This window comes from Salmo salar, chromosome ssa05 (genome assembly GCF_905237065.1).
Source record: "Salmo salar chromosome ssa05, Ssal_v3.1, whole genome shotgun sequence".
Classification (NCBI taxonomy): Eukaryota; Metazoa; Chordata; class Actinopteri; order Salmoniformes; family Salmonidae; genus Salmo; species Salmo salar.
In genome coordinates this window covers 69,862,345-69,886,940 of record NC_059446.1, presented here as the reverse complement: position 1 = coordinate 69,886,940, position 24,596 = coordinate 69,862,345, and the positions used below count along the sequence as shown (strand labels likewise).

Here is a 24,596-nt window from a genome sequence, read left to right as displayed (position 1 = left end):
CAACTTGAGGGAGGTGCAAAAGTTTTATTTGGGTTTCATGTTTGATCATATTAACATACAACTATAGTATGTAGGCTATATACCGTACTAGCCATACATCCTGGACAAGGTTCTGAGGGACTCTGCCCCACTCTGTAATTTGCAGTCATGAATTAAAGCCTAGGTTTACAACATGTTTTAAGTATGGGGTAAATTATGAGGTAGCATATGTTCAATTCCCTACATACACACATCAAGCCATGAATGAATTTGACCTGTTATTGGAACTGTGCAGCAGCTAACTCTGTTTGCTGTGCAGTAGAGGGCATCAGTGAGTTATTCCATCAGTCTGTCCTTCATTCACTTTGATGTCATTATTAGTAAATTAACAGGGCATTCTCCCTCCATATTAAGGCATACATAAGATACATATACATAAGGTACATAAGATTAATAATGGCTGTTTTTCAGGAACAGTGGAAATTGACCTTTCTTATTCCTATTATCCATCCATTCTTGAGTCAGTCAGAGATGTTGTGCTTATCTTTTCTCCCAGCGTCAGGAGGACATGGTTCTCTCCCGCTCTCTCTGGCTGTACCCGAGCTCTGACGTCCTTTCACTCCTTTCTTTATATCTCTTCTTCTGTTTCACTGAATCTGAGGCCCCTTCCCAGGCTGCTCCACCTTCAAAATAAATGTTATAGATAGGGAGAGAGAGAGAGAGAGAGAGAGAGAGAGAGAGAGAGAGAGAGAGAGAGAGAGAGAGAGAGAGAGAGAGAGAGAGAGAGAGAGAGAGAGAGAGAGAGAGAGAGAGAGAGAGAGAGAGAGAGGAGGGGTTAGTGAGGGGTAAACTAACTCTCAGTGTGTGTTACAGTAAGTGAAAAAGACCCTGTAAAATACTTTATTATGGGATAGAACAGCCCTCCACTCCCTCCCTCCCCCCTCTTCTCTGATACTCACCCTCTCCACAGGACTGCGAGGAGAAGGAGCAGGAGGGGAGGTTTGGCTCTGAGACAGAATCCTCACTGTTACACAGAGAACAGAACAACAGCATTCACCACCGTCATGTTTTAACACTTTGGAAAGCTAATACTGTATACAAGGTGCTATACAAATAATGTTTACAATTAAAACATGGTATTTGTGGCCGCATTTACTATTTTATGTATAGCAAGCATATTATTGTGTTACACTAAAAATAAACACACTTTTTGAAGAAAGTCCCATTGGGGACAGGCATGGCTGACCTGTGAGAGATTGGGAGTGTAGGCGGTTGTCTGAAACCCCCAGAATTCTCCTCCTCACTACTAGCTAGCTCCTCCCACTGGCATCTTAAGGGGAGGAGACAGAACACAAGAGCTGTCAATCAAGTTCAATGAGGAAGTACTGTAACCAAATTATTTATATTTAGTTGTGGAACATTAGGTCACACACAAAGTGGTGAGGTTTCAGGTTATTGAGCAAACCATACAAACCAAAAGTGTTTATAAAAAAATGTATTCAGAAAACTGTATGGCTACAGCCAGTAAACATCAGACCAAGGGAGGAACAAACAGTGAGCTAACATTGTTTACATTGCCCTATTTTATTTGTCTATCTCCTAAGCTTCTTTAGGATGTAGGCTACAGTACAAAATTATTTTCTTTCTGACAGACATCTTCCATAAGTCTTAAAAGCCTAAAATGCAGTTATCCATATGCTGCAGTATGCATTTAGATCTCACCTGTTAGTGCTGGCAGTGTGGTGTGTGAGCACTCTGTCTGAGGGAGTGTCACTGTGAGCCTGTGGTAGAATAAGGACACACCTTTACCTGTCTACCGAAGCCCCAGTTATCAGTGAACATGGGTTAGACTTCTTCTTTCTATTGTGGTACTGTTACTATCAATTCTGTAGAGTGTGCATATGAGGGCACTTACAGAACGCAAGTTAGAGTGGGAGTATTTGGCCAGTATATCGGGCACAGAGGGCCGTAAGGGGGCTTGTGGGGAAGGGCAGTGGGAGGAGGTGCTGTGTTTGGGAGGGAGGGGTGGAACGAGGCGAGAGCTGGGGAACTGGTACTCTTCAGATGACATCTGCATCAGAGAGAGAGAGAGAAAATGAGAAAGGGGAGTCAATGCAAGAGAAAACCCCCTGAGACAGAGGCAGTAAAAGAGAACCCCACCCCACCCAACAAAACACACCCTCTTCATATAGGCCAGGTTTTTCATGACTAGCTGTACATCCTCCAGGTCATCTTCCTCTTCCTCGCTGACAGACAGGTAAGGCTCCACCAGGATGGACTCTGTCCCTCTGATGTCACAGCGACAGTATGGGCAGGTGTGTCCATCCGACTTCTGCAACACATGGAATGATCACACCAGGTTAAGCAGAATAAGCATTATCTACACATCTGTACTGTCTGTTAATGTGTGGAAACTCACGTGTCTGTGTACGTGTGTGTATTGTTGTATCAAATCAATTCACATTTTATTTGTCACATACTTCGTAACAACAGGTATAGACTAACAGTGAAATACTTCCGGGCCCTTCCCAACAATGCAGAGAGAAAAATGATTGCTATATGTCAAAAAGATCCCCGGGATGATGCAGTTGGTTCCGTCAAGAGCATTCCTGAGCAGATATATTTCCCATGCTGAAAGTGTAATAGCCATAATAATGGCCTTTCTGTGTGTTATTTGCATGAAGCTACACTTACAGTAAAGCAACTGGTTTAGCATATCAAATGAAGATTGAGCATTCTACCGTAGTTCACTTTGGTAAAAACCGGAGTATTCTGTTCAAATCTATTCTATTGTGTCTTCTTGGCCCCTGAAGTGTGACTGTGACAGTGTGTGTCAGTGTGTGAGAGTGTGTGACCAGGCGAGGAGTGGAAACTCTAAGGGTGAGTCTCCTCAGTGTGAGTGTATCATGAGGAGGACGTACGCTTCAGCTCACACAGGAAGTCCTCACCCACATGGTAGAACACGATGGCCAATAATACAGCTCTACGTGCTGCTACGCCGGTCCACCTACTGATGTGTAGTGGGCTGGCTCACTGACTGACACACAGATGGACAGACTAGCCTACTGACTGACTAACTGACAGATTAACTGACTGACTAACTGACTGACTAACTGACTGACTAACTGACTGATTGACAGGTGGATGGGAAGACAATAACTGTCTGACCTAAAAACAATTCCATACAGCTAACCCAAATTGGCATGCTGATGATATATATGAATAAAAGAGGATGTGGCTGGGTGATGTCAGAGACATTGTGTGAGTGAACGATGTGTGGTTTGGCTTTGAGGGTTTTGTTGGTGACGTCGTCAATGACAGAGTAGGCATACCTGCCATCCTGTGAGGCAGGGTTGGCACAGCAGGTGTCCGCAGGGCTGGATGCGTGTGTCCTTGTCTCTCTCTGTACAGATCTTACACAGCTGGAAGGTACTACCCATCTCACAGTACATCTCATACTCATCCTCTGTGACTTTGACCCTGCTTCTCTGTGCTGGTTCACACAGACTGGTGAGGTCTGGGTTCACATCACGTCCGTCAGGGTAAAGATAGCTGCAGACAAACACAACACAGAATTACACACACATTATGCAAAACGAGTACAGGCCTATGCAAATGTTGTGTGTTAGTGTTGGTCAGCTGTTTGTTCACCTGCACACGCCCACAACTTTTAATAACCCATCAGCGCTCCTGTTCCCAAGTCAAAAATGTTCCTACATTTGGTGTATAATTTTACTGCAAGAAATGCTTAATTCTGCAGGAGTTAATATTAAGGCTATGTGAGAGGCTATAGACGTACTGTTAGTGTCCAGGTTTTGGTTTCCATTGAACCCATTTGAACAGAAGGCTACAGTTCCTTTGACTTGCCATAGGCCTATTTGAAGTCCCCATCTGGTGACTGTCAAATTTGTATAGAGTCTCACAATCATCACACATAAATCACACTGCTATCATCCTCTTTTATCACTTCACAAATCTTTCCCAAACATGACTTTTCTGGCCCTCCCTTTTCTTTATTTTCAACTCTCCATTTCACAGCTTTTCTCTAATTGAATTAAACTCTGGAATTGTCCTTTTTGCCTCCGTGTATTGAAGTGAGCTTTTTCTGCCAGTTACCATAAGTATTTGGTGATTGGCGCGTACACTATTTAGCACTCGTACAGTTAGGCCTTAAAGCTTAGGCTTATGCTCTAAAGCCATTGCCAGAAGGCCTAATATAATTCAATTAAAACCTCAATGTTTGTGGATTTTTTAAGGTATTGTTTTCTCTTTATTGAACTGCCTGCCACCCAGCCACCCTTCATGCACACAATAATTAATGACCCTAAACCCACCCCATAGATATAACCACCTTTTTTTATGAGTCAACCCGCACATCACTAGTGTGTGTGTCAGTGGAGGCTACTGAGGGGAGAACAGCTCATAATAATGGCCCGGAACGACGCAAATGGAATGGCATCAAACACCTGGAAACCATGTGTTTGATGTATTTGATACCATTCCACTGATTACACTCCAGTCATTACCACAAGCCTGTCCTCCCCAATTAAGGTTACACCAACCTCCTGCGGTGTGTCCATGTGTGTGTTTACTCACCAGCCCTCCCTGAAGCCCTGGATGAGGGCCTGGTAGAGAGGTGTATTCTGGGGGATCGTCTGTACGATGCCGCCATCACCAGTCACATGACCAATGGCCCACTGGCCCATCCGAGTGCAGCTCAGACGGAAGATGTAGCTGGACAGAGATACAGAGTTCACGTGGAAACGTCTTTACTGGAGTTCATACAGATTTGACCATGAAATACAGGTAACTGTCAAAATAAAGGAAACACCAACATAAAGTGTCAACAGGGCGTTGGGCCACCACGAGCCAGAACAGCTTCAATGCATCCTAGGAATAGATTCTACAAGTGTCTGGAACTCTATTGGAAGGATGCGACACCATTGTTCTATGAGAAATTCAATAATTTTGTGTTTTGTTGATGTTGGTTGAAAACGGTGCCTCAGGTGCCGCTCCAGAATCTCCCATAAGCGTTCAATTAGGTTGAGATCTGGTGACTGAGATGGCCATGACATATGGTTTACAGTGTTTTCATGCTCATCAAACCATTCAGTGACCTCTCATGCCCTGTGGGTGTCATCTTATGGGGGCATAGCCATAGTAGCCAAAATAATGGGCAAAATAATGGCCTGTCCAGCATTTTTGTACATGTACCCTAAGCATAATGGGATGTCAATTGCTTAATTAGCTCAGGAACCACACCTGTGTGGAAGCACCTTCTTTTATTATACTTTGTACCCCTCATTTCCTCAAGTGTTTCCATTATTTTGGCAGTTACCTCTACTTATCTAGGTATTATTCTTTACTATCACTAGAATTATAATGACAGTGTGTCCTATTAAAAGTAATCATTGCAGATATTGTTGTAGGTTAAGCTACATCTCTTCTCTTTTCTCCGGAGCCCCTCCTATCCCCCTGTTCCTTCCCAGTCATCTACTCTCTCTCGCCACACACCAACCCATTCACCCCCAAACAATCTCTCCTGTCCTCACCTCCCGGGCCGGTGCAGGTAGTTTTGGAGGCGGGCTTTGACCTGGTCGTAGGTAAGGAAGGCCATGTAGCCGGGATGGGTCACTGCCAACTGGTTCCAGTTCCTCAGAAGAGACCTCCAGGGCTGACAGGAGAGGGGAGGACACATACACTATCAGTTTTTTTTTTTTGTAACAGTATTTTTATTGGAGTTTCACAATTTTCACCCATATTAAGAGATACAACAACAAGGACAAGGCAAAAAAAAAACGCACTCACTTACACATATCCGTATGTATGCATGCACCCACACACACACCCACACACATACATACACACCCACCATTTTCCTCTCCCCGCTCAGCGCTTCTCTCACCCCATCCCCCCCATTGCGTCTCTCAATACATACATTTAATCAAACATGAACAGAGAAAAAAAAAAAAAAGAATTATAATAAAAATAAATAAATAAAATACAAAAAAAAAAAATTTAAATACATGAAAATAAAGAGCTCAGTTTAAACCAAGAAGTTGAGTTCCCCACATGGAACGTACAGTGTAATTCTGAAATACATAGATCACCATTCTAAGAGAATCCTTGCAGCAGAATAGCTGACACTTCAGGTTCTAGGTAATTTAGGTAAGGTTCCCATACTTTGTAGAACTGATCTGTCTTAGAATGCAATGTACATGTCAGATATTCCAGCGGTACCCATTCAAATAGTATCTTATGCCAATCTTTAATAGAGGGAACCTTATCACTAATCCACTGTAAAAGTATGTTTTTCCTTGCTGCGAAGGTGAGGATGTTGTAAAGCCTCCTCTTACCCACAGAAGTTACATGCCTACTAGGTAGACCTAACAGTAGAGAGACTGGGTCCAATTCTAGATCGACCCCTAGGATCTTTTACATTTCTTGCAGAACACCAGACCAATATCTTTGTATTTTGGTACATGACCATAAACAATGTGTTAGGGTGCCTGTATCAGTTTTACATTTAAGACATTGAGGAGAGGAGGAAGAGGGGCTAAAAGCATGTCTGCGATTTGGGGATATATGCAATCTGTGTATTATTCTTAATTGAATTGCTCTAGTACGATTACATATAGATATTGTTTTTGCATATTTCCAAATGTCCTCCCACATCTCTTCATCAATAGTAACAGACAGTTCTTTCTCCCACACTTGTTTCACCCTCTGTGTATCGACAGCGGAAAAGGACCTTAAAGCATCATAAAGCAGACTTACAGACATTTTCCTTTGTGGGAAAAAAAGCATTCTTTCAATGACAGACATATCAGGGTTGCCAATTAAGGTGGTGCTTTTCAGAATATAATGCCTTACTTGTAGGAAACGGAAAAAGTCCTGCTTTGGGAGTTGATATTTCTCGACCATCTGCTCAAATGACAATAAAATCTTATCTGCAAATAAGTCATTTAGTCTGCGTATGCCCTTATTAAGCCAAACGTTAAAGCCAGCATCCAGCAATCCTGGAGCAAAATCTGGGTTGTTAAGAATTGGGGTAAGAGCAGAGGTTAGTTTGGACCTTCCCAGGAAACGTTGAACTGACTTCCATACTTTGAGTGTGTTAAGTGTAATGGGGTTGTTACAATGATCTTTTACAGACTTGAAACTTGTGAAAAACAGAAGATCCTGTAAAGGGTATTTTGAAAGAGAAGTCTCAATGTCTAACCAAATAGAGGAGTCATCGTTTGTGATCCAGTCTGAAATATAACATAGGTGGGCACACCACTGATAGAACCTGATATTGGGCAGATCCAAGCCACCCATAGAATTTGGCAGCTGCAATATTGCCATCTTAAGTCTTGGCTTGCGTTTACTCCATATAAAGGAACTTAGCCATCCATTTACATCCTTTATTACCTTATTGGAGAGTAATACTGGGATCATTTGGATTGGGTAGAGTAGCCTAGGTAAAATGTTCATTTTCAAGAGGGATATTCTACCCAACCATGAAATCGGAAGAGAGTTCCAGCGCTCCAGATCCTGTCTTATTGTGTCGAACAAGGGAACAAAATTGGCTTTGTACATTTGTTGGAATTTAGGAGTTACAAATATACCCAGATACGTAAAACCTGAGGGAGACCATTTAAAAGGGAAGGGGGGAGAAGTATTAGGTACAGAGTGAAGGTTACCAAGTGGCATAGCCTCTGATTTAGTGAGGTTAATCTTGTAGCCTGAGAATTCGCTGAATAACTCAATAATATTAATAAGAGGTGTGATTGAAGTCTCGGGATTAGAAATGAATATCAGGACATCATCAGCATACAAGCTTATTTTATGGTGAACATCGCCAATGAGCAGCCCCTGTATAGCAGGCGTTGCCCTGATGGCCTCGGCCAGTGGTTCCATAACAAGTGCGAATAGGAGGGGGGACAAAGGACAGCCCTGTCTGGTACCTCTGTGTATAGGGAAGCTATTTGACCGTAGTCCATTAGTAAGGACAGCAGCCTGAGGGTCATCATATAAAACTTTCACCCATTTTATAAAGTTGTCCCCCAGTCCGAATTTATTTAGAGCAAAGAATAGGTAAGACCACTCCACACGATCAAATGCTTTCTCAGCATCTAGGGAGAGCACAAGACCATCCATAGCACTTCGTTGGTAGACTTCAATTACATTAAGAAGCCGTCTGACATTGTTACATGACCTGCGTCCCTTAATGAAGCCAGTTTGGTCTCCTTTCACAATTAGCGGCAGTGAGTCCTCTAATCTTGTGGCTAGAATTTTAGAAAGCAATTTTCTATCCACATTCAGAAGGGAAATTGGTCTGTACGAGGAACAAGACTCCGGGCATTTTCCCTTTTTGAGAATAAGTGATATGTTGGCTTCTCGCAGCGTTTGGGGGAGCTGGTCATTTGAAAATGAGTGGTTAAACATATCACGCAATGGCTCAAGGATCAGGCCATGGAATTCTTTATAGAACTCACTACAAAACCCGTCCGGTCCTGGGGCCTTACCATTTTGCAGATTCTTAATTGCGGACAATATCTCTTCCTCGGTAATAGGGGCATTAAGGAGAGACCTCTGTTCTTCGGAGATAGTAGGGAGCTCAATCTTAGAAAATAAGTTCTCCATTAACTTGGCTGCGTCATTTGGCAGTTCTGAGGCATAAAGATTTGCATAGAATTTCTTAAATGAGTCATTTATCAATTTATTTTCATATAAATGATTGCCATCAGAATCAGTAATAGCTGCAATTGACTGTGAGTCAGCTCTCTTTTTAGCTAGGTACGCCAAGTACTTTCCTGGCTTATCGCCATGTTCATATAGCTTTTGCTTGACAAATCTAATTTTCTTTTCAGCGTCCTGTGTTAGGAGGGAGTCCAACGTTGATCTAATGACTGATATTTCCTTTAATAGGGCAGGAGTGGGAGTTTCAATGTAGTCCTTCTCTTTAGTTCCTAATTCACCCTCTAGTGTTTTTTGCTTTTCACGCTTTTTCCGCCTCTTAGTGGCTGCGTATGACATAATCAGACCCCTGGCGTACGCCTTACAGGTTTCCCAAAGGAGTGAGGGGTTATCTGTTGATTGAGAGTTAATAGAGAAAAATGCCTTAAACTCTGTAATAAAATATGATGTGAATGTATGGTCTTTAAGAATGGTTGTATTCAACCTCCAGTGTCTTGACTGATTGAATGCCCCGTTGAGTTTTATGTCCAGGATCACCTCCGCATGATCAGATATGACTATGCTTCCTATCCTAGCGGATAAAACCGACTGCAGTGACGTCCTGGGCATAAAAAAGTAATCTATTCTAGTCTGACATCCATGAGGTGCAGAGAAAAAGTGAACTCTCTGTTGGAGGGATGAAAAGCTCTCCAAACATCAGCATACCCCAGATCGTCACAAATAGCCGTAAGTGACTTAGCTTGAGGAGAGAGTGAGGCTATACCACTGGGAAGCTTATCAATAAGGGGGGTTCAACAAACAGTTAAAATCTCCTCCAACCACTGCAGTGTCTGAGTTTAATTCTGAAAAGTCTAGAAATACCTTAGTGAGGAAGTCAGGGGGTGGGCAGGGGGGAAGTAAATATTCATTATGGAAATGCTCTGCCCTTGTAAAGTACCATTAATTATAACAAAGCGACCCAATTTATCTTTCACACACTTCAAGACCTTAAGTGGTAGGTTCTTTTTCACAAGAATTGCTACACCTCTACTTCTGGATGTAAATGATGAGAAAAACACTTGACCATACCCCCCCTTGTTGTAATTTCAGATGCTCCTTATCATTCAAATGAGTTTCTTGTAATAGGGCAATATCAATATTTTCTTTTTTCAAAAAGGACAGTATCTTCTTCCTTTTAATGGGGTTATGGCTCCCTCTAATGTTCCATGTACATATACGTAATCTGTTACCTGCCATTGCGCTTTGACCATTCAATATCCAGACTGAATCCTACTGTAAAAATGGGGTGGTACCTTTTTCCATGTGTTGAACTCTCCTCTATCTCACTGAGCGTAAACAAACGATATGAACCCTGAACTCGAACTATACTAAACCCAAAAATTAAACATGAAAAGATCCAAAAGGGGGTTTTCCCACTAGCTAACATGCAGGGGATTTCAACTCTCCAATGTAGACTCTTAAGTCCGCATTGCCACTCAATAGCCTCATCCTTTATATATGTGGAAATTAAAATCAATAGAAGATTGAGGCTATTCCACCTAAAACCAAGCCTGGGCACCAATATAGGTTCACACATATCTCAGTCTGAGCTAAGGCGGCAGTTACTTTAGCAAGAAAAATAATAACAATACGAATGTCACTGAACAGGAGCACATGAGAACTTACACCCCTGTTTCATGATCAGATTAAAAATAAAATAAGACGTTATCCAATGCTGCGGAGGTGCAGTTTAAGGTTATTTACCCGAGAGAGTCAATAAACGCAGCAGCCTCTTCAGATGTGTAGAGTTTTTTAGGCGATCCGTTGACCATAATCTTCAATGTGGCCGGGTACAGCAGTGCGTAGTCGATCTTCATTCTCTTGAGTCGGGCCTTCACCTCATCAAACGCTTTGCGCCTTCGTACAACTGCTGTGGAATAATCATTGAAGAATGAGACCTTTGGACCTTTACGTTGACTACCATCAGAACCGATGTTTCTAGCCGCATCTATGACGCGCTGCTTGTCGGTAAAGTTGTGGAACTTTATAACCACTGGTCGTGGGCGCTGATTGGGACCAGGTATCGGTGCTTGAGAGCGATGTGCTCTGTCTAGCTTCACCCGACCAGCCTTAGTGTCCATTTGTAGGTAGCCAGGGATCCATTCCTCAAAAAATTTTACTGAACGTGTCCCTTCAGAATTTTCCGGGAGTCCCACAACACGTATATTGCATCTGCGTCCTCGATTATCCAAGTCGTCAATGTGCTCCGCCATTTCGCGCACCTGTTTCTCAAGTGCTTTTATCTTAGTGTCCATGGATGTAGTTGAAGTTTCCACAGTAGCAATTCTTCCTTCCGCCTCATCAACACGTTTGACAACCCTCTGTAGTTCAGCTGAATGGCCTGCTATTGCTTCCAGGACCGTTCTTATCTTAACATCGATCACTTTAGTAATGTTATCCGTCATCCTTTGAATCACCAGGTCCATTGTGCCTGGATCTGTAATGCTGTTAGATTCGCTAACGTTAGCTAGCTCCTCCTGCACATCTACATGGATGGCGGTTTTGGTCGACTTCTTAGTAGCTCTGTTGGGCATGTTGTCGGGGATTTTTGAGAAATAGTCGCCAAGACTCATTGTAGGGTGACTTATTTAGCCAATTCTACCACTTTTTCAAGCTAGGAGATTAATGAAAGAATATAAATTTACGAATACCGCGTGAGCTCGCTGAAACACCGTGTTCTCTCTACGGCGCCATTTTGTTCCCCCCTACACTATCAGTTTAAATGTGTTATTGTTTCCACTTTGGAATGTTTTGGCTTTCTTTAGACAATGGGAGAGAAAGAATGGGATAGACATCTTGGAAAGTGGCAGAATGCATGTTCACTGAACATTATGTGAGGTGTCTAATTAACCAGGATGTAGGGCTACTTAGAACAGGGCTAAGATATATGGATCACATGTACCTGGAATAGCCTGGTGAAGATGTCAAACTCGAACACTGAGATGTGGTTGTTACAGGTGAGGTCTACAGTTGACTTTAGAGCCATGGACTCCATCCCCTCTTCAAAGCCATGGACTCTATAGAGATGCTGCTTAAAACTGCTCCACTGCACAATACACCTAGGAGAGAGAACGAGAGGAGAGGGAGAGAGCGGTGGGAGATAAAGGAAGAAGGAAAGTGAGAGAGAGAAAGAGAGTGAAAGTGAGAGGAGTGAAAATGCAAGTGGAGGAACAGAATACTTTTCACAAGATTAGAAAAAAACTGCCTACACCACTGGTCAAATGTTTTAGAACACCTACTCACTCAAGGGTCTTTCTTAATTTTTACTATTTTCTAACATTGTAGAATAATAGTGAAGACATAAACAATGAAATAGCACATGGAATCATGTGGTAAACAATAAATCTAAATATATTTTAGATTTGAGATTCTTCAAATAGCCACCGTTTGCCTTGATGACAGCTTTGCACACTCTTGGCATTCTCTCAACCAGTTTCATGAGGTAGTCACCTGGAATGCATTTCAATTAACAGGTGTGCCTTCTTAAAAGTTGATTTGTGGAATTTCTTTCCTTCTTAATGTGTTTAAACAAATCAGTTGTGTTGTGACAAGGTAGGGGTGGTATACAGAAGATAGCCCTATTTGGTAAGGACCAAGTCCATATTATGGCAAGAGCAGCTCAAATAAGCAAAGAGAAAAGACAGTCCATCATTACTTTAAGACATGAAGGTCAGTCAATACGGAAAATTTCAAGAACTTTGAAAGTTACTTCAAGTGCAGTCTCAAAAACCATCAAGCGCTATGATGAAACTGGCTCTCATGAGGACCGCCACGGAAGACCCAGAGTTACCTCCGCTGCAGAGGATAAGTTCATTAGAGTTACCAGCCTCAGAAATTGCAGCCCAAATAAATGCTTCACAGAGTTCAAGTAACAGACACATCTCAACATCAACTGTTCAGAGGAGACTGTGTGAATCAGGCATTCATGGTTGAATTGCTGCAAAGAAACCACTACTAAAGGACACCAATAAGAAGAAGAGACTTGCTTGGGCCAAGAAACATGAGCAATGGACATTAGACCAGTGGAAATCTGTTGGAAAAGCATTCCAGGTGAAGCTGGTTGACAGAATGCCAAGAGTGTGCAAAGCTGTCGTCTAGGCAAAGGGTGGTTATTTGAAGAATCTCAAATATAAAATATATTTTGATTTGTTTAACACTTTTTTTGGTTCCCACATGATTCCATATGTGTTATTTCATAGTTTTGATGTCTTCACTATTATTCTAAATTATTCTAAAAAGTCAAAATAAAGAAAAATCCTTGAATGAGTAGGTGTTCTAAAACTTTTGACCAGTAGTGTATATACAAATAGACTGTTCCTTTTTGTGGAATGTTCTGTCAAGCCCAAGTCCCTTATTCCATTCTAGGGCCACTGTTACCCCACCCAACACTCACTTGTTTCCAAATGCTTGCCTCCAGAACTCTCCGGCCTCTGTCTTAGTCAGCCTAAAGGTGTCGCCTTGAAAGCTTCCCTCGGGAAACATGGCCCTTAGCTCCCAGAGCATGTGACTGAAGAGCAGGGACAGCTTGGTCAAGTTTCTCCTGTGAATAACAGAAAATAACATTAAGCTATTCTGAGCTTTTTACAATGTATCAACTAGGGTGATAAGGGTAGGCTTTCTGGTCCATAGCTTAAAATGCAATAGTGGCAGCTAGAATGAAAGTCAACTTTAGATTTCATAGACATAATGGTTATTGTACCCTCTAACAAGCAGTAATGTTTCCCTCTCTTTCTCTCTCTCTCAGTTAAATCCAATTTAAGGGGCTTTATTGGCATGGGAAACATATGTTTACATTGCCAAAGCAAGTGAAATAGATAATAAACAAAAGTGAAATAAACCATAACAAATTAACAGGAAACATTACACTCGCAAAAGTTCCAAAAGAATAATACATTTCAAATGTCATATTATAAAGTGTTGTAATGATGTGCAAATAGTTAAGGTACAAAAGGGAAAATAAATAAACATAAATATAGGTTATATTTACAATGGTGTTTGTTCTTCACTGGTTGCCCTTTTCTTGTGGCAACAGGTCACAAATATTGCTACTGTGGTATTTCACCTAACAGATATGGGAGTTTATTAATGTTTGATTTGTTTTCTAATTCTTTGTGGGTCTGTGTGATCTGTGGGAAATCTGTGTCTCTAATGTAGTCATACATTTGGCAGGAGGTTATGAAGTGCAGCTCAGTTTCCACCTCATTTTGTGGGCAGTGTGCACATAGCCTGTCTTCTCTTGATAGCCAGGTCTGCCTTCAGTGGCCTTTCTCAATAGCAAGGCTATGCACACTGAGTCTGTACATAGTGAAAGATTTATTTAATTGTGGGTCAGTCACAGTAGTCAGGTGTATGCTCTGTGCCACTGTGTATGCTCTGTTTAGGGCCAAATAGCATTCTAGTTTGCCCTGTTTTTTGTAAATTCTTTCCAATCTGTCAAGTAATTATCTTTTTGTTTTCTCATGATTTGTTTGGGTCTAATTGTGTTGCTGTCCTGGGGCTCTGTGAGGTCTGTTTGTGTTTGTGAACAGAGCCCTAGGACCAGCTTGCTTAGGGGGCTCTTCTCCAGGTTAATTTCTCTGCAGGTGATGGCTTTGTTATGGAAGTTTTGGGAATCACTTCCTTTAGGTGGTTGTAGAATTTAACGGCTCTTTTCTGGATTTTGATCATTAGCGGGTATTGGCCTATTTCATGCCTTATTTGGTGTTTTACTTTGTACACTGGGGACATTTTTGCAGAATTCTGCATGCAGAGTCTCAATTTGGTGTTTGTCCCATTTTGTGAATTTTTGGTAGGTGAGCGGACCCCAGACCTCACAACCATAAAGGGCAATGGGTTCTATAACTGATTCAAGTATTTTTTGCCAGATCCTAATTGGTATGTCGAATTTTATGTTCCTTTTGATGGCATAGAAGGCCCTTCTGGCCTTGTCTCTCAGATCGTTCACAGCTTTGTGGGAGTTACCTGTGGCACTGATGTTTAGGCCGAGGAATGTATTGTTTTTTGTGTGCTGTAGGGCAACGGTGTCTAGATGGAATTTGTATTTGTGGTCCTGACCACTGGACCTTTATTGGAACACCATTACTTTTGTCTTACTGAGATTTACTGTCAGGGCCCAGGTCTGACAGTATCTGGGCAAGATTTAGGTGCTGCTGCAGGCCCTCCTTGATTGGGGACAGAAGCACCAGATCATCAGCAGACATTTGACTTCAGATTCTAGTAGGGTGAGGCCGGTGGCTGCAGACTGTTCTAGTGCCCTCACCAATTCGTTAATATATATGTGGAAGAGGGTGGGGCTTAAGATGCAACCTTGTCTCCCCCCCAGCCCTGTGGAAAGAAATGTGTGTATTTTTTGCCAATTTTAACCGCACGCTTGTTGTTTGTGTACATGGATTTTATAATGTTGTATGTTCTTCTAAAACTCGTCCATCTACTCTTGTTCTGAGAAATGAAGGCTATTCCATGCGAGAAATTGCAAAGAAACTGAAGATCTTGTACAACGCTGTGTACTACTTCCTTCACAGAACAGCGCAAACTGGCTCTAATCGCAATAGAAAGAGGAGTGAGACTGGTGTTTTGCGGGTACTATTTAATGAAGCTGCCAGTTGAGGACTTGTGAGGCGTCTGTTTCTCAAACTAGACACTCTAATGTACTTTTTCTCTTGCTCAGTTGTGCACCGGGGCATCCCACTCCTCTTTCTATTCTGGTTAGAGCCAGTTTGCGCTGTTCTGTGAAGGGAGTAGTACACAGTGTTGTACGCGATCTTCAGTTTCTTTGCAATTTCTCGCATGGAATAGCCTTCATTTCTCAGAACAAGAATAGACTGAGTTTTAGAAGAAACTTCTTCGTTTCTGGCCATTTTGAGCCCGTAATCGAACCCACAATTGCTGATGCTCCAGATACTCAACTAGTCTAAAGAAGAACAGTTTTATTGCTTCTTTAATCAGAACAACAGTTTTCAGCTGTGCTAACATAATTGTAAAAGGGTTTTCTAATGATCAATTAGCCTTTTAAAATGATAAACTTGGATTAGCTAACACAACGTGCCATTGGAACACAGGAGTGATGGTTGCTGATAATGGGCCTCTGTACGCCTATGTAGATATTCCATTAAAAATCAGCCATTTCCAGCTACAATAGTCATTTACAACATTAATAATTTCTACACTGTACTTCTGATCAATTTGATGTTATTTAAATGGACAAAAAAAATTGCTTTTCTTTCAAAAACAAGGACATTTCTAAGTGACCCCAAACTTTTGAATGGTAGTGTATATGTTTTGCTGTTTGTTCTTTGTTATAGAGCCAAAAAGATTGGAGAAGTGGTTCATCCATACATCTCCATTTTGGAAAGATAACTCTTGGTATTGTTGTTTGTTCAGAGTTTTCCAATTTTCCCAGAAGTGGTTAGTTTCTATGGATTCTTCAATTACTTTGAGCTGATTTCTGACGTGCTGTTTCTTCTTTCTCCGTAGTGAATTTCTGTATTGCTCTCTCTCTCTCTCTCTCTCTCTCTCTCTCTCTCTCTCTCTCTCTCTCTCTCTCTCTCTCTCTCTCTCTCTCTCTCTCTCTCTCTCTCTCTCTCTCGCTATGTCACACACACACAGGTACACTCATGCTTGTAAAAACAGGATGTCACAGTCTAGCTCTTCCTGTCCTGGTTCGTTTTGTGCCGCAGAAACGTAATTTTCCGTTAGCAACTTGACCAACCAACAAGACACTCAAAGGTTACTGCGTGGCTCTTCTCTTGAGTGTGTGTCTATTATCAGCCTGCCAGGGACAGTAAAGATCCGGCCACAAACCTCTTACTGTGTGTTCCACTCACCGTCTCAACCATTCTCTCATCTCTCTGGCTCTATGGGCAATTGAGAGCAGGACTGAAGTTTCCATGCTTAACTAACCTGGTTGACCATGTTCATTTCTTACTTTCCACCACACTCATTCACTGCATCCTGTCTACAGTTGAGCTCAATGGTGTGTGTAAAGCATAGCAACTTCTTATTTGAAAAAAGAGCTTGAATGGCATTGATACTGTACTTACAGTACAATGTGCCTGCCTCTCACTGAAGACCAACAAGGCAACAGTGCATGTGGCATAGTTACTGGTTTTTGCAATAGACTATTATCACTAATGTAATATACAATATCTACCTTATAGCTGTTACTTATTGTTGCAACAACCGTGGTTAATTGCAATTGTACCTGCAGGGACTCTGCCACTGAATTTAGCTTTATAGCAAACTACTGCATTTTACCCAGGTGTGGGCAGTGTGTAAAAACGTAGAAGAACAGAGAAACATCTATTTTTGTTTGTGTGTTGCTTTCTACAAACAGAGAGGGGTTTGAAGGAGAGTGTGGGCGAGTAGGAGGTGTGAATGTTTGTTTCATGGTATGTGGGTGTTATTAATATAAACTAACAATAATCTGCCTCTCTCAGTTGTTAATTTAAACTTTTGTTATGACAAGGCGTAATGCAAATTAATGTGATTTCATGATACACACATTCTTTAGATTCAGAGAGCAAAATATGGATGACAAGGAGCGAAGGGAATAACAGTTATGTTAAAACTTGCCAGTCCTGCTGTACTGCACTGCACTGAACATGCATCCTTAGCCAAGCCCTGTTCTTCTTACCATTAGTGAGATTCAGCATTTTGGAAAATTACACATAGCTCATAGCTTTTTCTTGACTTCACAGATAATAAAGACTTTTTTGTATTATTGTAAAAATGTTATATGTTTAGCGGTAGATATATAATTGAGGAATATTTGTTTAATTTTCTACTTTGAGTAATTAACAAATGTAAGAAACAATATTTAAAAAAGAAAAAATGTGTAAAGAAGATACAATATTTACATAATGTTGTTCATGATTGTCTTTAAAACACCACCCTGAAACGTCTCAGAGAACCAGACTGCCTTTCTCCATGGCCCGTATATCCCAGAGAGTTGTTGCGATCACCCAGTTTCACCCAGTTGCTATTAGCATGATAAAGCCTCAGGTCCACTTCATTGTCTCTCTGAGACATTAGTAGTCTCAACGGAACAGAGGTTTGGTTCCAAATATTCAGATACACTCAGACACATTTATTTCCAAAATACCCACCTTAAAAACTGCACAACTACTGCACAACTACTAAATAACTAAATGTATCTGCAGTAGCACGAACCTAAATGCCATATTGATTCTGCGTTTATGTTTTAAGAAGCCGACTTGAAGGAACTGGGAATGGTCATTTTTGTCTCGCTGGTACTATAACTGGATGTTAATGGTTGCTCAGGTCTATTTGTGTCATTTTGGTTCTGCTCTGTCTCTGGCTGTGCTCCATAATTCACTTACTGTACATATCAAGTCTAATGCTAACCAAGTCCTTATGAATTTGCCAATCCAATACCATGCATTTTAATTTTCCTAGTTGACCTTAGTTACTTGAGAATTGATTTGAATATTGGCCATTGAGAATATTGGCGGAAAGTCTGTGTCATGGTGCTGGTGGAGTCAGATATCTCGGACATGTGCCCTGCCCTTGACCCCACAGCTGATTTATTTGTCTTAGTAAAGGTCAGCCCAGAACGGAATTGTTTTCGGGTGAAAAAGACAACATCCTAAAATGTACTCTAAATCAATGGTATCCTCAGGGTTCAATTTCTGGTATAGTACAATAGTCTTGTAGCCTACAGATGCATAATGTTTTTTGAGTAGTAATTGTTTCGCTTCTGTGGATATAAAAAAGTTTTAATGTTTATTCATGCTAGATTAAAAGTGAATGAGGAGAGCAAAAACCATGTCAACAATGTGCAGTGTTGGGGAGTAGTGAACTACATGTAGTTCAACTAGTAATTTAACTACATTTAGCAGTAGCTTGGTGGTAGTTGAACTCAATTCAAATATTGGTAGTGTTTTTAGTAGTGAATTACTTTGTTGTAATGTTGTGATGTAGCTAACTATTGGGACTAGACACTTTTTATTGGAAAAATAAAATAATATATAGGTGTAGTAGGCAATCATTTCCTTCTTTTTCGGCATCAGACCTGCCTAATCTCACTTCAAACATAGTTTTGTGTTTAATAGCCTTAATTACAAATTCTGTTAACATATGACCCCAAAGTGATCTGTTCTTGCAATTTGTAGTCTATGACATTTCAGAATTAGATATTAGAATTTGGATGTAGTGAACTACACTGAGTGTACAAAACATTTAGCTCTGAACAGGTGAATCCAGGTGAAAGCTATGATCCCTTATTGATGTCACCTGTTAAATCCACTTCAATCAGTGTAGATGAAGGGGATGAGACAGGTTAAAGAAGGATTTTTAAGCCTTGAGACAATTGAGACATGGATTGTGTATGTGTGCCATTCAGAGGGTGAATGGACAAGACAAAATATTTGAGTGCTTTTAAACGGGGTATGGTAGTAGGTGCCAGGCGCACCGCTTTGAGTGTGTCAAGAACTGCAACGCTGCTCAGTTTTTCACGCTCAACCGTTTCCTATGTGTATCAAAAATGGTCCACCACCCAAAGGACATCCAGCCAACTTGTCACAACTGTGGGAAGCATTGGAGTCAATATGGGCCAGCATCCCTGTGGAACGCTTTCGACACCTTGTAGAGTCCATGCCCCAAAGAATTGAGGCTGTTCTGAGGAACACCTTCCTTCAATATTAGGAAGGTGTTAGGAAGGTGTTCCTAATGTTTTGTACACTGTGTCTATGTTGGGAAATATTTCATAGCTTAGAATTGCTAGACAAAGTTCTCTGTATGGACTAAATGTCTTGTTTTGTCCTGACACAGTATGAACATCTGGCACTGCCAAAAAAGCTTGGCAGGAATTATATAAAAGTATTGTGGAGTGTGTTTAAGATTTTTGTTTGGGTTTACAGACTATCCCATATAGTCATTTACTTGTGATTATCACTGACAAATCAAATAAACAATTTAAAAAAAAATTGGTTCTCAGGCTTGGCAATAGACCTGTGCTAGATAACAAAACTACCCTATCTGGTAGTCACATCATTGTGGCGAGCATCATGTCTCTCAGCCTGGACTGAAATCTCCCCCTGGCTCCTCACATGGCATGAACGTATGCAGCCTGTCTGCTAGACTATACACTACAGACAGGATATCACTGTAAACTTGGGCCAGCATCCCTGTGAAACGCTTTCGACCCCTTGTAGAGTCCATTACCCGACGAAGTGAGGCTGTTCTGAGGGCAAAAGGGCGTGCAAGTTAATATTTGGAAGGTGTTCCTAATGTTTTATACATTCTGTAGTAAACTATATTTTCTTAAGGGTAGCTTTAGGGTAGCTTAATCTCTTCCAGTGTAAAGTAATTGGTAGCTTGGTAAACTATATTTTTAGAGTATTTTTAGAGTATCTTTAGAGTATCTTTTAGAGTTTGATTAGTGGATTAAGCACCAAATCCTAACTGGAGACACATGCAGGTAACTTTCTGAGCCGTTTGAGTTTTTACAAAGATATCGCTTACGTCCCCATATATCAAGTTATGGTCCGGCCCTGGTTGTTCTCTCTCACCTGAAGCTGGACATCTCCTCGAACATCTTATCGCGCCCCTCTTTAAACAGCAGCACGGCCCGGTTAGTCTTATCCAGCAGGTGTCTTGCATGGATCCTCAGGTACTCCCCCTCGTCCCCCCGGGGGGCCTGCCCCCCAGCTGCAGGCCCCCTGTACGGCTCCCACACCTGGGTGAGCAGCGTGGCTGTTTCTGAGACCACCTCGGGGAGGTACGGGGGGCTGTTCCTCAGGCCCAGCCTGAGGTTGGTACACAGCCGGTGAAGCTTCTCCAGCCTCTTCAGGGCCTTGTCCACCTGCCGCCGGTCAGAGGCACTGGGCGGCTGGGAGGTGGATTTCAGGCTCCGGTCAGATCCTAGCCCGTTCCCTCCCGTGGCCATTGTCCTGAGGAGGGATTCCTGGTTGTGGTGTGTTAGTCCGCGTGGGATCTGTTCAGTGCAGCCTGACGGTTTGTGTCTGGCAGCCCTATCTATGACAGTTGAATGAGGGAGTGGTCTAGATGTCTGTCATGTATGGCATGGACGGCTTAGTAAATGTTGTCATTGTATCTTTATGGTTGACAGCTTTGATTGAAAAGAGCACACTTTATCCAATATATCTTCACCAGTGTTCCTCGGTAATCCAAAGAATAATCCAATGAAATCAGGTAATCCAGATAGGGGCAGAGTGCCAGAATATACCATAGTCCAACAGGAATGGAGACAACTGCTGTGGTTTAGAAAGAGTGGAGGGGAAACATCTTGTCCAGAAAAGCGCAAACAAATAATCTCTCAAAACTGTTTACAAACAATCTCTCAAAAATGTTTGTTTTCAAGCCTGCATTCATAAAGTCCTCAATTCATAAATCCTCAATTTCTTTGGTCAGTTTTCCAGAAGTAGCCAAGATTTTTTAGGAACAGTCTCTTTCCAGTTCATTTTGTAAAGAGAAAGTGTAAAGAGGAAACTGAAAGAGAGAGAGCAAGGGAGGGCAGAACAAGACATACAAATAACCACTCACCCTTCCTAAACTATCTCAACACCTCTCCTCCCCTGTTCTCTCCTCCCCTTCTTACTCAACATTTTACGCTCTCATGCCCAGCCACTATCTCTCCCCCCAAGTGGCGTAACTCTCTCTGATTTCATCTACAACATACAAATGGTGTCTCAGATATAGACCCCAGGCTCTCTTTGCAGCACAACGGAAGCTTTTTTCATGTCTCAGTCTGACTCTGGCTGGCCCCTCTCTCTCTCTCTGTTTTGTGTCACTTTCTCATGCTCTCGCTCTCTCTTTCTTTGATGTTCTTCCGGGTTTGCAGCCAGACAAACAGGTTTGTAGTCTTTGTGTGTGAAGGTGGAGTGAGGCTGAGATAGGTTTGGGCTTAAAGGTAATCATTTACTAAGAAAGTAGGGGGGAAGAGGAAACAGGGGATACCCACAAGGAGAGTGTGTCGTGTAGAGAGTGGTAAGAAAGAGAGAGAGTAGAGAGAGAAGAGAAAAAGAGAGTATAGAAAGAGAGAGAGAGGGAGAGAGTAGTGGAAACTTATAGTGATTAGATGTCACAAAGATGGAGAGCACTGCGCTACAGGATGTATGTGAAGTCATTGCACTGCAGGTCAAGGCCCAGTGATGTCTCATGTTTAAAGCAGCCCTCAACTGCTGTCTTCCCTTTGACAAATTGGCATTAAGTTAGCACCATATTCTTCTCTGTTATATCATTTGTAAAGGGAAACTACCTAGAGAGAACGGGAAATGCCATCCCAATTGGGTAAAGTTGGAGGTGTCTAAACCATATTCTTCTCTGTTGTAACATTTGTAAAGGGAAACTACCTAGAGAGAATGGGAAATGCCATCCCAATTGGATAAAGTTGGAGGTGTCTAAACGCCGCCACAGACTCATGAATACATCTTTTATATTAATGTTTGTATCAAGTTTTTATAATTTTTTTGGTTGACAGGACAAAAAACACAAATCAACAGACATTGCACAAATACACACTGTCAAGTGTTATAGACCATATTTTAATATTGTCTGATTTTGCACCTTGTCGAGAAAATTACAGTTCAAGTTGAGCTCATGAATAAGTTCAATAAGTTCACAGTCCTCAAATCCAGAACAAATTCCAGAAAGCGAACAGTGTTATATAGAGCCATTATTGCATGGAACTCTGTTCCATCTCATATTGCTCAAATAAACAGCAAACCTGGTTTAATAAAACAGATAAAGCAACACATCAGTGCACAACGCCTCTCCCTTATTTGACCTAGATAGTTTGTGTATATGTAGTGATATGTAGGCTACGTGTGCCTTTTGTAAAAAATAAAACTTTTTTATGTAGTACTGTCCTTGAGCTGTTGTCTATTAAAGTTCTGTATGATGTCATGTTTCATGCTTTGTGTGGACCCCAGGTTGAGTAGCTGCTGCTTTTGCAACAGCTAATGGGGATCCTAATAAAATACAAATACCAAAATGCCATGAAAACGGAAATCCATTGCAGAGTGTGTGAGGCTTGCCATCATAAGGCAACCATTCTCTTGGCTGCTGTTTGGCCTGGATGTTAAGTTTAGTGTAGAGTTATCATTATGCAGTAGCACATTGGAAAGACGTGGGATGTGTTAAGATAAAATGCTTGATAATGATGAAGCCAAGTCACAGTTTTCCAAATGAAGAAAACCACTATGCACCTTTCCTGTATGATTAGGTCTCTACTGCCGACAAGTGGCAGAGACTGGAACTGCATTGGCCTGGTAGAATTCTTTATAACCAGGCTATACTTACAATATCCACATGATGGAGACACTGGCAACAAGTTCACAGTCAGAGCGTGTGAGGCTGCTCACTGCACCTAAGAGATCTCCAAGTGTATGTTGCAATGTTTACAGAGACTCGGGGTCTTCCCTGCATCATTCTCCAGTGCCCATCACATTCAGTTTGTTGTCAATTTACAGACAGTGGTCAGTTTATTTGGTACACCACTCCGTTCACGAAAATAGTAAGCTCCTACAGTGAGTCACGTGGCCGTGGCTTCTATATAAAGCAGGCAGACCGGCATGGAGGCATTCAGTTACTGTTCGATTGAACGTTAGAATGGACAAAATGAGTGACCTAAACGACGTTGAGAGTGGTATGATCGTCAGTACCAGTGGTGCTATTTCCAGTATCTCAGAAATGGCCGGCCTCCTGGGCTTTTCACGCACGACAGTCAGCGACAGTCCTGTGGGCAAAAACAGCTTGTTAATGACAGAGGTTGAAGGAGAATGGCAAGAATCGTGCAAGCTAACAGGCGGGTCACAAACAGGCAAATAACAGCACAGTACAACAGTGGTGTGCAGAACAGCATCTCAGAACGCACAACTCATCGGTCCTTGTCACAGAGGGGCTATAGCAGCAGATGACCCCACCAGGTTCCACTGCTAACAGCTAAAAACAACAAGAAGAGGCTCCAGTGGGCACGTGATCAACAACACTGTACAATTGAGGAGCGGAAAAACATTACCTGGTCTGAGTCCAACGAATCCGGGCTCCTGTTGCATCATGCTGATGATGCAACAGATGATACCATATTATTACTTACCCTCTTGCTCTTTTGCACCCCAGTATCTCTACATCCATCACTCCAGTGTTAATGCTAAATTGTAATTATTTTGCCTCTATGTCTTATTTATTGCCTACCTCCCTACTCTTCTACATTTGCACACACTGTACATTAAAAAAAATTATATTGTGTTATTGACTGTACGTTTGTTTATGTGTAACTCTGTGTTGTTTGTTTTTGTCGCACTGCTTTGCTTCATCTTGGCCAGGTCGCAGTTGTAAATGAGAATGTGTTCTCAACTGGCCTACCTGGTTAAATAAAGGTGAAATAAAGAAAGAAAATAAAAACATTTGGTGTAAGCAGCATGAATCCATGACCCCATCGTGCCTGGTGTCAACGCTACAGGCTGCTGGCAGTGGTGTAATGGTATGGGTGGTGTAATGGTATGGGTGGTGTAATGGTATGGGTGGTGTAATGGTGTGGGTGGTGTAATGGTGTGGGTGGTGTAATGGTGTGGGTGGTGTAATGGTGTGGGTGGTGTAATGGTATGGGTGGTGTAATGGTATGGGTGGTGTAATGGTGTGGGTGGTGTAATGGTGTGGGTGGTGTAATGGTGTGGGGAAAGTGTTCCTGGTGCACGTTAGGTCCCTTAATACCAATTGAGAAATGTTTGAACGACACAGCGCATCTGTACATTGTTGCTGAACATGGCTACAGAGGGGTCCAACCCGGTACTAGATGGGTGTACCTAATAAACTGGCCGCTGAGTGTATATCTAATGACTCTAGGTGGCCATGGCTCCCTTTTATGGCTGCATAATTAATCAAATTCACATCGAAATCGCAATATTGACATGTGC

General features: G+C 41.9%; 1 protein-coding gene across 1 annotated transcript; it reads right to left on the bottom strand.

The window, feature by feature from the left end:
- Positions 1–9: 9 nt before the first annotated feature.
- LOC106605677 (E3 ubiquitin-protein ligase CBL) lies at positions 10–21,447 on the bottom strand. Its single transcript, XM_045718690.1, has 12 exons — positions 20,229–21,447; positions 13,094–13,240; positions 11,603–11,759; positions 5,532–5,653; positions 4,576–4,713; positions 3,312–3,531; positions 2,159–2,311; positions 1,895–2,050; positions 1,702–1,760; positions 1,226–1,309; positions 939–1,003; positions 10–662 (listed from the first exon to the last, which is right to left on the bottom strand). Exons 1-12 carry the CDS (start codon positions 20,603–20,605, stop codon positions 538–540), a joined length of 1,803 nt encoding a protein of 600 aa, XP_045574646.1. The 5' UTR covers positions 20,606–21,447; the 3' UTR covers positions 10–537.
- Positions 21,448–24,596: the final 3,149 nt, after the last annotated feature.

Excerpts from the sequence above, each read along its gene's own strand:
- LOC106605677 (XM_045718690.1), bottom strand. The coding sequence starts at position 20,605 with ATGGCCACGGGAGGGAACGGGCTAGGATCTGACCGGAGCCTGAAATCC. Across the intron at positions 11,760-13,093 it reads AGGCAAGCATTTGGAAACAA|GTGTATTGTGCAGTGGAGCA; the intron begins GTGAGTGTTGGG and ends TCTCTCTCCTAG. Across the intron at positions 2,312-3,311 it reads CCTGCCTCACAGGATGGCAG|AAGTCGGATGGACACACCTG; the intron begins GTATGCCTACTC and ends CATGTGTTGCAG.